Source organism: Rhinoraja longicauda, chromosome 20, assembly GCF_053455715.1.
Source record: "Rhinoraja longicauda isolate Sanriku21f chromosome 20, sRhiLon1.1, whole genome shotgun sequence".
Lineage (NCBI taxonomy): Eukaryota > Metazoa > Chordata > Chondrichthyes > Rajiformes > Arhynchobatidae > Rhinoraja > Rhinoraja longicauda.
This window is the reverse complement of record NC_135972.1, coordinates 32630516-32648758: the sequence shown is the minus strand read 5'-3', so window position 1 is coordinate 32648758 and position 18243 is coordinate 32630516. Positions and strand designations below refer to the sequence as shown.

The window sequence follows — 18243 nt, the reverse complement described above, 5'->3', positions numbered from 1 at the left end:
TTTCGCATTGATGTCCGGAATCATCTATTACTGTAAATTACGTCGTGGGTGACGGCATTCAACAAACTGTATGCCAGGCTCTGCTGTTGGAATTCGGTGCCATTAAATTCATCTGTAGATCCACAAGTAGATGGGGTGATAGTTGAAGGGACTTGGCATGAGCTGTGATACAAGCAGTCAAATGTTGGCAGCTTTGAAGATAATCTAGTTTATCCATTTTGAAAGAATTTGCTCTGACCCACATCTTTATTTTCGGGCAATTCTTCAGAAATCAACTGCAATCCTTTCATCCACAATGCCCATTAGCAGTATGACAATGCAGATTTATTCCCGCTATTCCTATATCTAAAGATCACATTCGGGATATGTTGTGGGGAACGGCAGGCGCAGGAGTGTGGTATTAGCCTTCGGTTCAGGATAGGAAGTGTGAATAGGCAAACAAATCTAAAGAGGAGTACAATAATTGTTTTCTAATTAGATCCAGGTTTGTCACCTATTGGGGAAAAAACACAGCCATGTTCTTGTAGAAACAAGGAACTGCAGATACTGGTTTACAAAAAAAGACACAGAGTGCTGGAGTAACTGTAGGTCGGGCAGCATCTCTGGAGAACATGGATAGGTGATGTTTCGGGTCAGGACTCTGTAGTCTGAGGAAGGATCCCAAGCTGAAACGTCGCCTATCCAGGTTCTCCAGAGATGCTGCCTGACTTGCTGAGTCACTCCAGCACTCTGTGTCTATTTTTTCCATGTTCTTGTTCTGGTTGGTCATTTACACAATTGGTGACCTTTATAAACCGACAGGAAATGTGATTGGTGTAAACTTGCTCTGACCTTCTAGTGGTTTACTGGCTTAACCTTGCGCTAAACGCTATTCCCCTATCACTGTAAATTGGCTGGATTGTAATCATGCTTTGTCGTTCCGCTGACTGGATAGCACGCAGTAAAAGCTTTCCACTGTACCTCGGTACAGGTGACAATACACTGAACTGTACATAATGTTATTTCTACTTTTTCTTCTAGCCGTGCCATTAAAGCCAACCCCGATCTGCTTCCAGAAACACCGTGGGTGAATATCTTTTACAATGACTTTTGGGGAACACTGCTCACGCACAGCGGCAGCCACAAGTCGTACCGGCCTCTGTGTACACTTTCTTTCCGTTTTAACTGTGCCTTTGGAGGTTTGGACCCCTGGAGCTTCCATCTCGTCAACGTGCTGTTGCACAGCGCCGTCACGGGCTTCTTCACCAACCTCTCGCGGCTGCTGTTCGGCGATGGACAGTGGACGCTGATCGCCGGCCTGCTCTTTGCAGCCCATCCCGTCCACACTGAAGCGGTGGCAGGAATCGTAGGGCGAGCGGACGTCGGAGCTGGGCTCTTTTTCCTCCTCTCCCTGATGTGTTACGTCCGGCACTGTGAGCGCCGGGGACGTTCCCCGTGGAGCTGGCCCTGGCTGTTTGGGAGCTTCACCTGTGCAGTCTGCAGTATGCTCTGGAAGGAGCAGGGAGTGACAGTCCTGGCCATTTCAGCTGTGTACGATGTGTTTGTGGACCGCAGGCTCAGGCTGTGCCAGCTCATCTCATTAATTCACAAGGTAAGCTGTGTCAGATTAATTTGGGAATTACGTTTTAAGAGGCCAAAGTTGAGCTTATGCTTTAGACAAGAAGGTCTCGCCCACTCTCAAGCAATGCACATTAAAAGCCCTGCTGTAGACTGCCCATCATTTCCTATGTGGAAGCAAAGATTTATAACAATCAGTGAATCTTTTTTATTTGCTGCTATCATGCAGATACTGATAATAATTGTATTAAATCCAGATATGCTTGTTTTTAACAGTTGACCTTCAGAGTTTGTGTAGATCTCCCTGTGATCTTTGTGCCAAAAGGCAACTGAAAGCACAATCAGGCACTGGTGTCATGCTGAGAGCAATTTTGACACATGCCAATATGATAGGGCAGCCTAGTGAATGGAAAATTGCCCATCCGTTGTATTTGGTCTTTGAAAAACTGCCCCCCCCCCCACAGCAGGCAGCAGCTGCTTTGTTCCATTTCTTTGCACTTATGATGGTTTATAATTTTTCAAAAGCATGCCAAACCAAAACAGGCTAGATTTTAAAACATCGAGTATTGTGCACACAGTACCGAGCTGCCTCTTGACATCATCCATGTTACATTTGGTAGCATCGCCAATTTATCTCTAAGTAATTTGATGTGAAATTTAACGAGGCTCGATTTTTTTTCAACTTAATCTGAAGGACTCATCTGACCCCTGAGAAAAAATGTGTTGGGAAATTTGAATTATTGCTTGATCGGGTCCATCCCTGCTTCCCCTCTACCTCCACCTCATCGCCCTTCCCCCATCTAAGGTGCCTTTGTTTGCTCTGATTCCCAGCACTGCACTCCAGTAAGCTTTGATAACATGGCCTGTCAGACCCATTCAAGCATGGCAGGGGATCTTATCACGGCTGAGACTGGTGATCTGCGTCTAAGTTCACAGTTGCTGTAGAGGACTGGGATTGTCTCCTCACTAGGGCCCCAGGACAATCCTACTCCTTCCTTCAATTTCCAAACTGAGATCAGATCATTCAGCACGTGCCAGGGATCAAACCAAGTCGCCTGGTCTGATTAATTCAGCTACTCATTCCTTAACTAAATCATGAAAACGTCCCTAGGAACATGGAAGCTGCAGGGGAAAAAAAAATCTGCAATCCATCCATTTTTTCCCTTCAATTGTCCTGATAGTTTCATGATGTAGCAAATGTCGACTTATCATTGCAATCAATCTCCATCAATTAACATACAACAGATGTGAGGGAAAACCTCAGTGTTTTAGTTTTTAGCTGCAGAGGTACAGCACAGAAACAGGCCCTTTGGCCCACCGAGTCCGCGCCGACCAAAGATCCCCGCACATCAACACACACTAGGGACAAATGACACTTATACCAAGCCGATTAGCCTACAAACCTGTACGTCTTTGGAATGTGGGAGGAAAAGGAAGATCTCGGAGAAAACCCACGCAGGTCACGGGGAGAACGTACAAACTCCATACAGACAGAGACAGCACCTGTAGTCTGGATCGAACCCGGGTCTCTGGCGCTGCAAGCGTTGTAAGGCAGCAACTCTACCGCTGCGCCTCCGTGCCGCCCTATTTGTGCCGTGGTTGAGAGCTTTAAGTGTAACAGGCCCAAGGTCATCTTCCCACCAAGCAAACTGCACTCTGGCAAGTTCCTAATAAAATTTCCACAACTATATATTTGTATGCATTGCCATGCAGTCCGTGTATAATTATCGGTCTGATAGTGCAATGCGCTATATTTTGAGAGGCAGTATTCAGCATATGTGATGTCTTTAAATAGCGTTGTTTATTCCATTTGTGTTCCAGATAGGCAGTTTTAATCATATAATCAAATAAGAGAGCACACAGCCTTTCATCTGCGTGTCCTAAGCAGGGTTTTGAAAGGTCCCAATGTGAATGAAATAAACATGAATTTCAATATATGTGTCAAAGAAATCTCACAGATGCATGGTCTTGCCCATCAACTTGTTGGCGATGTTACACGGTGGCCCGCATAAACAGACTGTAATAGCCCACAGTCATTAAAGTTTAAAACGCCATCGTTCCTCTTTGCTTTAATTCAGAGGATCCATCAGGGTGCTTCAGCTAATTAGAATGACCAATGCACAGCAATGAAGTGAAACTAATCCTGTCTTCCGGCTGAAACAAAAGGTTAAAAGCAAGAACGTGTTTCATAGGAGCGATTTCATATTATATTTCAATGATGCTTAATCCTTTTAAACTGTCTGAGTATAAAGGAACTAAAGTGGATTTCGCTGAGCGTGAATGAAATAAGTAATCCTCATGAGGGATTGTTGAGTTTATATCTGAGTAGCAGCTTCGTACGCACCGTACAGGCACATGTCCGGTAGTCCGTACTGTTTCAGTTGCAATTGATGACAGTTTGGGTTCACTTATGCTGAATAGCGCTGTGACCCTTGTGGCCATAATGCCATTTGGGTGAGGAGATGGAAACTGGGAACAACTGGGAACAAATGCAGATGGCTCTCCCTCTGATGTTTCCATCGAGGAGCCATAATTTAAATGCACGGGGCACACAATCTCTGAGTAAGGAACATTGGAAATGTACACACACACACACACACACACACACACACACACACACACACACACTTCCCTTGAAGTTCTCGTGTTGTGCGTTTTCTTTATGTCCACAGTATGTCGGTGAACAGGAGCTCACTGCTTTGATCCTGAAGTCTGTGATTTCCTTTCAGATCGACTTAATGCACGCAGGCATTGGGACATGCACAATGGTATTCAATGCCTGTCTGGCTCTTTCTTTTTACAAATTCAGTCGCATTCATTGGCTGCAAAATTACCTGGTTTAGCCGACAGAAAATAAAACTCTGCAGATATGGGAGATCTGAACTGAGGACAGAGAACAACGGAGATAATTAATTGAATTGAATTGAGTTTATTGGCCAAGTATGTACACATACAAGGAATGTGCCTTGGTGCTCCGCTCGCAAGTAACAACACGAACATACAGTAAACATTTTAGAATAAAGCATAAAACATTAAAACATTAAGAATAAAACATTATAGTTTAAAGATGTGAGTGAAATAAACCAGAGCACAAAGAGGCTACAGACTTTTGGTTGTTGAGCAGAGCTGTTACTCGTGGGGAAAAAAGCTGTTTATATCATCATTCCTTTAACTTATGTCGTGTTTTTATGTAAATTTAATATTTTTTAGTAATTTAATAACTATTCAAAACATTTAAACAGTTTTTGAGAGGCACTGATCATCAGAGACTTTTAAAAGTAATTCGTAGCCACAAGGAAATGCAGATGCTGGTTTACAAAAAAAAGACACAAAGTGCTGAAGTAACTCGATGGGTCAGGCAGCATCAATGGAGGACATGGATAGGTGATCTTTTGGATTGGGACCCTTATTCAAAGTGACTCGAGTGGCGTGCAAAGCTGGAAGAGAGGTGGGGGAGGGATAAAGCTTGGCGAGTGATAGGTGGATACAGGTGAGGGGGTTTTTGATTGGCTGATGGTTGGACAAAAGCCAGAGATGAAAAGACAAAAGGAAGTGAGATGAGCGGTGAAAAGCCTTGAAATGGTAAGCCAGAGGTAGGAGATTGAAATAAAGGAGGGAGAGGGGGCAGAAGGGCAAAGGAAGAAATGGGTACACATCCACATAGAGCACAGGGAAGAGAGGGGGGGAAACAAGGTGGGGGAGGGGGGTGTTGTACACAGGTTAGTTGCTTAGAATTGGAGAATTCCATGTTCATACCATTGGATTGTAAACTACCCAAGCGGAATATGAGGAGGTGTTCCTCCAGTTAATCCCCCCCCCCGCTTCTCTGCAGGCCCCTTCATCCCTTTGCCCCACCTGGATGTGCATTCATTTCTCACTTTCCTCTTTCTCCCGCCTCCTTTCACCCGATGTTCCTTCATCTGGCTTCACGTTTCACGCTTCTCTCCTTATCTCACCACCTTTTATCTTTTCACTTCCGGCCTTTGTCCAAACTTCTGCCAATCAAAACCCCCCCTCATTTCTATCCACCTATCACTTGCCAAGCTTTGGCTTGCCCCCATCTCTCTTCGAGCTATCTCTCCCCTACTACAATGGGCGGCACGGTAGCGCAGCGGTAGAGTTGCTGCTTTACAGCGAATGCGGCGCCGGAGACTCAGGTTCGATCCTGACTACGGGTGCTGCACTGTAAGGAGTTTGTACGTTCTCCCCGTGACCTGCGTGGGTTTACTCCGAGATCTTCGGTTTCCTCCCACACTCCAAAGACGTACAGGTATGTAGGTTAATTGGCTGGGTAAATGTAAAAATTGTCCCTAGTGGGTGTAGGATAGTGTTAATGTACGGGGATCGCTGGGCGGCACGGACTTGGTGGGCCGAAAAGGCCTGTTTCCGGCTATATATATATGATATGATATGATGATACAATCAGTCTGAAGAAGGGTCCCGACCGGAAACGTCACCCATCCATGTTCTCCCGAGACGCTGCCTGACCTGTTGAGTTACTCCAGCACTTTATATGTTTATTTTTAGTCTTTGGCAGCAAATAGCTTTTAGAAGGCCAGTCGGCATTCTTCGGGCCTGGATTAAGAATCCATTGCTTGAGGTATACGCATGTACAAACTGGTGCACCTTGTAGGATGGATGCAGAAGCAAGCCTTCATTCAAGTGCACCTACAGTTGGTTTCTGAGCATAATGCAGGGGTACTGTGATGTGTAGTTCAGGTCATGCATGATCCAGCCCAAAAATATCTCTTTGGTGACCTCCTTAGATCATAAGATCATAAGTGATAGGAGCAGAATTAGGCCATTTGGCCCATCAAGTCTACTCCCACATTCAATCGCGGCTGATTTATCTCTCCCTCCTAACCCCATTCTCCTGCCTTCTCCCCATAACATCTGACACTCGTGCTAATCAAGCCTATCTATATCCATCTGGTGTAACATGCATCTCGTCAAACGCATTATGCTAAACTTGATTTGATGACGGGATATCTGTCTCACTGGCTGAAAGAGTAACACTGCACTGTTACAGCTGGCGAGGAGCCGACATGTTAATCCACTGCTCCCTGGTATGTGTACGGAGCATGCTGGGGCTTAAGAGTGGATCCATTAATCAAATGAACTGCGTGTGTCCGTCTGTCAAACCAAGGAAGGACTCACTTAGCCATCCTTGTTTTCATCCAGCCCATTTTATTTCAGCATTTTTGTAAGAGACGGGAAATCCAATCCCAAAGGGCAGAGCGGATCATGCCAAACATTCTGTAAACTTATGGTCAAAATGCGCGGAGGGATCTGAGTGTTTAGAAAATGTACCGGGCAGGAAAGGGTGCCCTTTAGTAGACCATAGAACACATGGTCAACCTTCAAGGAACAGCAACTCCCATTTATTAACCATCCCAGTCTGTGGGCAGTTTAGGAACAAATTTTATTGAAAACCTCATCAAAATGAGCCCAGGAGAAATGTTAAAAGGATTTTGGTGCAATAAATGTAATTAAATGGTATTTCTGCAACGCTGTTTAATAGGACAATCTGCGCAGTGTGGATTGAGTACAAGGATTACCGTTTCAATCGCAGAACTTGGCTTGCAAGAAATAAAATGCGGTTTGCACCAGTGTGCTTTGGGTTATGCAAAATAAAATGTTATGGGGCAGATAACCAGACTTCTTAAAAAAAAAAAATTAAAAACATGTTACCAATTTTTTAAATGTCCATTCCATTTTGTTAATTTGTTAAACTATTGACATTAATTTTAGTTCTTAAAAAATTCCACTGCTCAGATGAAAGGCTGTGAACATGATGAACAAAACTGACATGCCCGAAGTGGAGATGTGTTGTCAAATAGATTTTTGCCGGTTCTCAAAACACTGTGCAGCCAACACAGGTCTCCCACAAAGGAGTCTTGCAGCATTTAATAGAGGCCACATTAACTGGAACAGGCACACTGTCCTCTGCAGGGAAATGAGAAAGGATGAGAAAGGATGCATGATCTTAAATTTTAGTGTTTTGATGGAAAGCAAAGAGGAGAAAACATACTAACCAGATGGCATTTGCATGCTCTACTTGTTTGATAATAGCTCCTGTCATCAAGTGATATGCTGGAAACACATTTGGTTCTCTGTGCACTTGCTCCTCAGCGACTAGACAAGTTTCAAGTTATTTCAGTGCTCCGTTACCTTTGTCCTCTGTTGACAATAAACACCCTTTCATATATTTTGATTTGCTGATGTCACCACAGTATTAGCAATAATTACACCAAAATAAGTCTCTGTTGGCAAATGGCGAAATTGGTGAAAATTGTATTAGGATGGTGTGCGTAGGTAGAGGATCTGCTGCAGGGTTGGGGGTGAGGGGGGAGGGGAGTGGGGGGGGGGGGGGGGGAAGTGGGTGGAATCATCGATTCAGAGCCTGGTTTAACTTGCTATTGCGCAGAAACAGTAAATTGGACCGCTGCACGACCTCTCTGCCAACCCGCACTGATCCTCATTGTATGCGGTAGAGTTGTTGCGGCACGGTGGCGCAGCAGTAGAGTTGCTGCCTTACAGCGAATGCAGCGCCGAAGACTCAGGTTCGATCCTGACTACGGGCGCCGTCTGTACGGAGTTTGTACGTTCTCCCCGTGACCTGCGTGGGTTTTCTCCGAGATCTTCGGTTTCCTCCCACACTCCAAAGACGTACAGGTATGTAGGTTAATTGACTGGGTAAATGTAAAAATTGTCCCTAGTGTGTGTAGGATAGTGTTAGTGTGCGGGGATCGCTGGGCGGCGCGGACTCGGTGGGCCGAAGCGCCTGTTTCCACGCTGTATCTCTAAATCTAAAATCTAAAAAATCTAAAGCATAGTCCTGCTTTGATGGAAAACAACAGGTGATCGCACACCTTTGATTCAGGGTCCACCAACCAACTGACTTCCGAGACAGTAGGTTGAAAGAATAGCTGAGTAAACAGATCATTGTCACCCCATCTCCTTGAGAGGCGCCAGGCCAGGTCATTGAATCCCCACAACACTTCCAAACCCCCACCACACCCCCCCCCCCCCCCACCCGCTTCATCGATGGTCATGAGCATTATCTGGATTAAAACAGGGAAAGACACCCTTCCCACAGCCAGCATGCATTAGTTGCACAGATATGAAAGTTTGGAGGTAAATGCTTCCATTTACAAAAACTTCATTATAAAAGATTTTTAAACGACTGCCATTGTTCAAAATAATCACTTAATTGTGCAGAAATAAATTATCTGGACTCTAGGCTGATTAGTAAAAGACTATGTTGATGTGAGTTGTCGTGTCAAGAGGATCTCATGGTTTCCTTTAGGCACAGTGGCACAGAGGTAGAGCCCGCTGCCTCACAGCACCAGAGACCTGAGTTTGATCCAAACTGTAGGTGGTGTCTGTGCAGAGTTTGTTCGTTCATCCTGTGACCACGTGCGATTTCTCCGGGTGCTCTGGTTTCCTCCCATATTCCGAAGACATGCAGGTTTGTAGACCTGCTGAGTTACTCCAGCATTTTGTGAAATAAATACCTCGGGTTTGTAGGTTAATCGCCTTCTGTAAATTGTTCCTAGTACAACGTAGGACTCGTGTATGTTGTTTAAAACCAAAACTAAAAAACTATCACTAAGACTTTGATTTAGGAGGTTCCAGATTGAATATCGGTGGCGCAGCGGTAGAGTTGCTGCCTTACAGCGAATGCAGCGCCGGAGACACAGGTTCGATTCTGTACGGAGTTTGTACGTTCTCCCCGTGACCTGCGTGGGTTTTCTCCGAGATCTTCGGTTTCCTCCCACACTCCAAAGACGTACAGGTTTGTAGGTTAATTGACTGGGTAAATGTTTCAAAAAATTGTCCCTAGTGGGTGTAGGATAGTGTTAATGTGCGGGGATCGCTGGGCGGCGCGGACTCGGTGGGCCGAAGGGCCTGTTTCCGAGCTGTATCTCTAAATCTAAATCTAATATCTATGAGCAAATTTCTGATAGCTGCAGACAATGCTTTACTCTTGCGGTCTGGTCTGCTGGGAGGGTATTTCTGTCATGTTTGGTTACGTTTCCTTCTGCTCATCTTGCTCCTGCAGTTCAAATTAGTTTATTGTCACAAGTACCGAGGTACAGTGAAAAAGCTTTTGATGCGTGCAAACCAGTCAGCCGAAGACAGTACACGATTACAATCGAGCCATTTACAGTGTATAGATACATGGTAAGGGAATAACGTTTAGTGTAAGGTTAAGCAAGCAAAGTCCGATCAAGGATAGTTCGAGGGTCACCCCGGTGAGGTAGATAGTAGTTCAGCACTGCTGTTGTGATAGGATGATTCTGTTGCCTGATAACAGCTGGGAAAAAACTTATCCCTGAATCAGTGTTTTCACACTTCTATACCTTTTGCCTGATGGGAGAGGGGAGAAGAGGGAGTGGCCAGGGTGTGAGCCGTCCTTGATGATGCTGCTGGGCAGCTCAAGATCAAAGACAATTTCTGCCTTGAAGCAGAGGGTGTTTCTTGGACTGGAGGCCTGTGACTAGTGGTCTGCCTCAGGGATTGGAGATTTGGATGAGAATGGACGTAAGTACAAGTGATTTGTAAATTTGCAGATGAAACCAAAATAGTTGGTATTGCAGACATTAAAGATGGTTATCAAGAATCGTGATCATCTGGGTAACAGCCGGATATGAATGTAGATATCAATGATTTGGATGGGAATGTAGAGGACATTATTAGTAAGTATGCAGACGACACGAAGGTGGGCGGTATTGTAGATCATAAAGATATTTATTAAAAATTATTGCAGGATCTCGATCAGTTGTGGAAGTGGGCTAAGGAATGGTTAATGGAGTTTAATGCAGGTGTGGTTTTTTGGGAAGTCAAACTTGGGCAGGAGTTTCACAGTGAACATTAGGGTTGTAGGGAATGTGGGAGGGCAGAGGATTCTCGGAGTACAGATACTTACTTCCTTGAAAGTGGCGTCACAGGTAGATTGGGGTGGACAAGAAGGCGTTCGGTACATTTAGCCTTCATTAGTCAGTGTATGGAGTATAGAGGTTGGGATGTTATGTTATAGTTGTACAAGGCATTGGAGTTTTGTGTTTGGTTTTGGTCACCTTGGCATCGGAAGGATATCGTAACCTGGAGAGACTCCAGAGAAGATTTATAAGGATGTTGCCAGGACTTGAGGGGCTGAGCTGTGGGGAGAGGGTGCGCAGGCTAGGACTATATTCTTTGGAGCATAAGAGGATGAGGGGTTATCTTATAGAGGTATATAAGATCATGAGAGGAATGGATAGGCTGCATGCAAAGAGCATTCTACCTAGAGTAGGAGAATCAAGAACCAGAGAATATAGGTTTAAGATGGGAAAGGAAATATTTAATAAGAACTTGAGGGACAATGCTTTCAGGTGTGGGTATATGTAATAAGTTGCCAGAGGAGGTAATTGTAGCAGGTGCTGTAATAAAAAAGTATAAGAAAATAACTGCAGATGCTGGTACAAATCGATTTATTCACAAAATGCTGGAGTAACTCAGAAGGGTCTCGACCCGAAACGTCACCCATTCCTTCTCTCCCGAGATGCTGCCTGACCTGCTGAGTTACTCCAGCATTTTGTAAATAAAGGTGCTGTAAGTTATTGGTTAGCATAAGCAAGTTGGGATGAAAGGCGTGTTTCTGTGCTGTATGTCTCTATGACTCTTAAGTGGGCTGAGGAACGACGAATGTATTCAGATAAGTGTGAGGTGCTGCATTTTGGGAAGTTCACTGTTACCGTGAACCGTAGGGCCCTGGAGATGTGGTGGAGTGTTGTAGAGCAGATGGATCTGGGGGTACAACTACACAATTTCCTGAAAGTGTCATCACAAGTAGATAGGGTACTGATGAAAGGTTTTTTGGCACACTGGCCTTCATCAGTCAGGTAACTGAGTATTAAAGTCAGGACATTATGTTACCATTGTGTAAGATGTTAGTTTGGCTGCACTTGGTATATTGTGTTCAGTTTTGGTCTCCCTGCTATAAGAAATATGCCATTAAACTGGAAAGAGTGCAGAATAGAAGGTGGTGGGTTTCTGAAACAAGTAGTTGAAGCAGGTACAATAACGACCACTCAAAGACGTTTGGGCAGGTACATGAATAGGAAATGTTTAGAGGAATATGGGCCAAACATGGGCAATGGGACTAGCTTAGCCCGGACATTTTGGTCGGCATGGACGTGTTGGGCGGAAGGGTCAGTTGCCGTACTGTACAACTCAATGATTCCAAGTCAGGCTGTATCTGTGAAAGGTGAAACAGTTAACATTTCAAGTCAAAGACCCAACAAGTTTTATTTCAGATTTCTAGCATCTGCAAGCTTTTGATTTTTATTAACCAGCGTAGGTTTACTAGGAATGGCGGGACTATCATATGTTGAAAGACTGAAGCGACTAGACTTGTAGACACTGGAATTTAGAAGGATGAGAGGAGATCTTATCGAAACGTATAAGATTATTAAGGGGTTGGACACGTTAGATGCAGGAAACATGTTCCCAATGTTGGGGGAGTCCAGAACAAGGGGCCACAGTTTAAGAATAAGGGGTAGGCCATTTAGAACTGAGATGAGGAAAAACTTTTTCAGTCAGAGAGTTGTGAATCTGTGGAATTCTCTGCCTCAGAAGGCAGTGGAGGCCAATTCTCTGAATGCATTCAAGAGAGAGCTGGATAGAGCTCTTAAGGATAACGGAGTCAGGGGGTATGGGGAGAAGGCAGGAACGGGGTACTGATTGAGAATGATCACATTGAATGGCGGTGCTGGCTCGAAGGGCCGAATGGCCTCCTCCTGCACCTATTGTCTATTGTCTATTGTCTATCTTGAATTCAGTCCACAGTGTGGGGCATGGTTCGAAGAAAATGGTTAGGCAGAGTGGGGCAGCAAAACAATGGCTGGCTGTGATTGATCGTGCATCTGACACAGCCCATTTTCCATTGACTTTGGTGAGGAAAATTCATTAAGAAATATAAAAAGTGCTTGATCTGCTTTCTCCTCCTTTGTACCACTTTTAGTTTAGTTTAGAAATACAGTGCGGGAACAGTCCCTTCGGTCCGCTGAGTCTGCTCTGACCAGCGATCACCCCATACACCAGCACCGACCTCCAAACTAGGGACAATATTACAACTTTTTACAGAAGGCAATTAACCTACAAACCTGTACGTCTTTGGAGTGTGGGACGAAACTGGAGCACCCAGAGAAAGCCCACGCAGGTCACGGGGAGAACGTACAAACTCCGTATAGACCGCACCCATAGTCGGGGTCGAACCCAGCTCTCCGGCGCTGTAAGGCAGCAACTCTACCGCTGAGCCACCGTGCCACCTGATGTTGAATTGTGCCCTTAAATATTTCTGCCATCCTAACTCTCTGAATAAATTAACTTTTAACAGATAATCAGGTAATATCTCAGCTTCAAGGCAGATTTTAAAAAAACCTTGCTTACAGCTCAATTGCAGCTGTCGGCAGCTATTTCAGCACTGATAAAATGATCATGTGATCATTGTGACAATGTTGGAAGAGATAAAGAGGGAAATTGCAAATGCCAGCAGAAGGTACATTTTTATATTGGCACATTTTTTTGAGTAATTCAACATATGTCTGTTAATAATGATCCTGCATAAGTAAAGCAAGCACCCAATGGCACTTAAATTCATGTGTAATTTTCAGCAGCGACATTCAAAGCGGTGTAATTGAGAAAAGATAAGACTCTACGTCAATTGGTGACTGCTGTCATTCTCTGCACTAAATAGACGACATTTGGAGCCTGCAAGTTTGCTTTACACTTAACAGTACTTGACATTCGAGGAAGTTGGGTTGTTGATAATCCGTCGCATTCCGAGGCCTCCTGTTATTACAACAATTAATTAACTAAATTGGGTGGACTATTTATGACACAAAAGCAGGCCAGCCATTTTGTTTGTGGATGAGTCAACAAACATTGTACTGCTCCTCACCGACAGCTTGACCTCATTTGCCGAGGTGCCCATGTGAGGATTTGGTGCACAGTCAATATTTATTGCATCTGTCAGTCATAACAGATTAAAATCCAAAGTGAAATGAGATGAGTGAATGAGACTTCCTAGCCAGTTTCAAAATAAAGCACGCAATTTAAAATCTCACTTGTCAGTATTGGCAGATGGTTACGGAGCACATTCATCTTATATTCCTACCTTTTCAATGAATGCATTAACACATTTTTTTAAAGTGGGTTACTGCCACCAATCAGTCAATAAAGCAACAACAACAAAAATTCATGCATATGCATTGCCTTTCCACTGATATCACCAATTCTAATTTATCAGATGTGCTAATTTATATTTTCAGGGAAAAATAAAAGAGACTTTCCCTCAATTCTACAGTGTTCAAAAGAATATTTTTGTGAACAGAATTTTAAATCGAAGTTGCAACCCACCAATAATCAAACATTGATGATAGTAGATAATGATGAAAATAATGGGATAACATTGGGCTCCACTTACGTAAATGGATATTGATTATCTAGGATGCTATTCCTTTGTTGCAAATATTTTATGCAAGTAGCACAACAATTTACATTGCTTCTGTGCAAAATGAATAATTTATTAATGAAGCTATTGGGTAATCGCTAAAATTATTAATTTGTTAGAGTTATAACAGCAGTTTGTTTTGTGCAATTGTGAAAACAGCTGTAATGGAAGCCACTCTTGCATTATAAATCTGTTGAATCCCTGTTGGTGTATTACCTTTGCTATCAGCTCTGTGTACAGTCAGTCTAGTCATCTTGCATTGATGCTAACCCCCGGCATAAATGACAAGCAAGGATCCCAAAGAACTTCCCTGTCAGAGGCAAGGTTTGTTTGTTTTGCAGAGGTGTTGGAAGCAGATATGATAGTGGCATTGAGAGGCTTTTACATCGGCACATGGGATATGGCGGGAACGGAGAAGGCTTTGGATCAGACGCAGGCAGATGAGATTAGTTTATTTTGGTATGTTCGGCAAAGACACTTTGGACCGAAGGGCATGTTCCTGTGCTGTATGGTTCTATGTTTAGTTTAGTTTAGAGACACTGCGCGGAAACAGGCCCTTCGGCCCACCGAGTCCACGCCGACCAGTGATCCCCGCACATTAACACTATCCTACACACACTAGGGACAATTTACGCATACACCAAGCCAATTAAAATATAAACCTGTACATCTTTGCAGTGTGGGAGGAAAGCGAAGATCTCGGTGAAAACCCACGCGGTCACGGGGAGAACGTACAAACTCCGTGCAGAAAGCACACGTAGTCAGGATCGAACCCGTGTCTCTGGAACTACAAGCGCTATAAGGCAGAAATTCTACCGCTGCGCCACCATGTCTCGACCCGAAACGTCACCCATTCCCTCTCTCCTAGATGCTGCCTGACCTGCTGAGTTACTCCAGCATTTTGTGATACCTTTGATTTGTACCAGCATCTGCAGTTATTTTCCTGCCCTATGTTCCGTGTTCAGCTGATAAGCTCCTTTCGATATGAATTTTTTATATTGAACATCGTTGTCCCAGTATCCAACTTGGATCAGATCATACATCCCGGAATAGCATAGCCTAGAGGGGTAACAGTTTTTTTTGAAAGGGTTCTAAAGATCAATAATGTGTTTCTAGGGCAACAAACACATCCTGTGCGAATGCTGTCTCACAAACAGTCTCGCCCTCCTCAAGACCCCTGTTGCATTTGTAATTCCTCACCACAGTTACCCAGCAATAATCCAAAGAACTGGAAACTTTGCCCACTCTTCCAACCTTCGTTTTGGTGCATGCTGGTCAATAGCCCAAAGAACGTGAGCACAGGATTAAGAAAGCAGAGAGGTTCTTTTCTGTGAACAAAGGAAAATGGTTGACATGTTTCCCCACAGCAAGCACGCAATTTGCAGGAAGTATTCAATTATCAATTGATGTGAGTAGAAAAATAATGCTTGCAAAGTTTCAGAAAACAGCAAGTTGAAATGCCATATCAGCTCTCAAATTAACCTGATAAGTCAAGATTTCTTTGATTCGGATGGTCGAACACGATGTCCTTTGCCATAAACATGTCTGTGATTCATGAGTTCCTTTTTATCATCAGATGTGCAGCTGAGTAACTAGCTGCCCAGTCGACTTTCAGTGTCTCCAAATGGAGGGAAAGGTTGCTTGACCATTATTTTGCAGCAGACATATGCCTACAGGAGGTGACCTGATTTTTATATTGCGGAATGTAGGCAATCACCACATAATTTAATAATAATTTGAAGCTGACTTGCGGGCATCTTAACGTAGACTGAGACTTTTCTGTTTTGTGGTTGAGCACAGGATCATTAGCCAGTGCATTGCCCTATGTGCTAATGAGGAATGGTTATGAAGGACGCTTGGAGCTAGTATCTAATTATTTTCCGAAACCTTGTTTGCCTTTTCAGTTTTGAAAACAGAAAATAAATATCTGATGTTTTCACCTTTGCAGAGTACTTTCTGAACTTGACTGCTAGAATTTCAAATACATTCACTCGCACTGAATGAGTGTCTAATATTGACAACCATTTGGACTTCTCCCTTAATACAGTGTCCTCCATAATGTTTTGCCTCTGTACTCCACAATTTGAGATTTGCAATAGAAAAAAATCACATGTATTTAAAGAGCACATTGTCAGATTTTACTAAAGGCCATTTTTATACATTTTGGTTTCACCATGTAAAAATTACAGCAGTGTTTATACATAGTCCCCCCATTTCAGGACACCATAATGTTTGGGTCACAGCAATGTCATGTAAATGAAAGTAGTCATGTTTAGTATTTTGTTGCATATCCTTTGCATGCAATGACTGCTTGAAGTCTGTGATTCATGGACATCACCAGTTGCTGGGTGTCTTCTCTGGTGATGCTCTGCCAGGCCTGTATTGCAGCCATCTTTAGCTTATGCTTGTTTTGGGGGCTAGTCCCCTTCAGTTTTCTCTTCAGCATATAAAAGGCATGCTCAGTTGGGTTCAGATCGGGTGATTCTTGGCCACTCAAGAATTGACCATGTTTTAGCTTTGAAAAACTTCTTTGTTGCTTTAGCAGTATGTTTGGGATCATTGTCTTGCTGTAGAATGAACCACCGGCCAATGAGTTTTGAAGCATTTGTTTGAACGAGCAGATAGGATGCGTCTATATACTTCAGAATTCATTATGCTACTACCATCAGCAGTTGTATCATCAATGAAGATAAGTGAGCCAGTACCTTCGGTAGCCATACATGCCCAGGCCACAACACCCCCACTACCGTGTTTCACAGATGAGGTAGTATGCTTTGGATCTTGGGCAGTTCCTTCTCTCCTCCATACTTTGCTCTTCCCATCACTCTGATATAAGTTAATCTTCATCTCATCTGTCCACAAGACCTTTTTCCAGAACTGTGGTTGCTCTTTTAAGTACTTCTTGGCAAACTGTAACCTGGCCATCCTATTTTTGCGGCTAGCCAGTGGTTTGCATCTTGCATTGTAGCCTCTGTATTTCTGTTCATGGAGTCTTCTGCGGACAGTGGTCATTGACAAATCCACACCTGACTCCTGAAGAGTGTTTCTGATCTGTGGGACAGGTGTTTTTTAGGATTTTTCTTTATTATAGAGAGAATTCTTTTGTCATCAGCTGTGGAGGTCTTCCTTGGCCTGCCAGTTCCTTTGCGATTAGTAAGCTCACCAGTGCTCTATTTCTTCTTAAGGATGTTCCAAACAGTTGATTTTGGTAAGCCTAAGGTTTGGCTGATGAGTAACAGTTTTATTCTTGTTTCTTTGTCTCATAATGGCTTATTTGACTTTCATTGGCACAACTTTGGTCCTCATGTTGATAAATAGCAATACAAGTTTCCAAAGGTGATGGGCAGACTGGAGGAAAGACTAGGTGCTGAGAGCTCTCTTATACCTGCATTAAGGAGGCAATTAAACACCTGAACAATTACAGACTCCTGTGAAGCCATGTGTTCCAAACATTATGGTGCCCTGAAATGGGGGGGGGGGGGGGGGGGACGGACGGACGGACAGGGGGGGACTGACTATGTATAAACATAGCTGTAATTTCTACATGATGAAACCAAGATGTATAGAAATGGCCTTTAATAAAATCTGACAATGTGCACTTTAACCACATGTGTTTTTCTATTACAAATCTCAAATTGTGGAGTACAGAGGCAAATAAATAAATGATGGGTCTTTGGCCCAAACATTATGGAAGGCACTGTATTTGCTTTCATTGACTTCAGCAGAACTGAATGTCAGTGGGAAATACAATTAGCAGCCAATGGTGTACAATCCATTTAGCATCAGCATAAAAAAAACCTGATATCCCAATTAGTTTAGCAAAGATACACCAAGAACGGTCTCGACCCGAAACGTCACCCATTCCTTCTCTCCAGAGATGCTGCCTGCCCCACTGAGTTACTCTAGCTTTTTGTATCTATCTCCACTATCCCTGATTCTGACAGGACTAAGAAAAAGCACAGCCAAATTAATTATATCACATTTCATCCAGACTGGTTATTCCATCAATACATATATCTTTGGGGCCAAATTCCTCCAACATTACTGGAGTCTCTCCATTAGCAAAAGCTACATCCCATCAAGATGGCCACTCACCCCCATCTTTTCAAGGCTTGTTGGGGGTGGACAATGATTCCTGACTGTGCCAGCATTGACACTTTTAATACTGCACGTGCTTTATGTGAGAG

At 43.6% G+C, this 18243-nt stretch overlaps 1 protein-coding gene across 2 annotated transcripts in view; it reads left to right on the top strand.

Moving 5' to 3' along the window:
* The window catches only part of LOC144603436 (protein O-mannosyl-transferase TMTC2-like), a 190288-nt gene that overhangs the window by 62802 nt on the left and 109243 nt on the right, over positions 1-18243 (top strand). For both annotated transcript variants that reach the window (XR_013548623.1, XM_078416635.1), the window contains exon 2: positions 1021-1591. Coding sequence is in view for 1 of the 2 variants with exons in the window: in XM_078416635.1 (XP_078272761.1) it covers positions 1021-1591 (571 nt within the window). In the remaining variant the exon portion in view is untranslated. The remainder of the gene's footprint in view (positions 1-1020; positions 1592-18243) is intronic.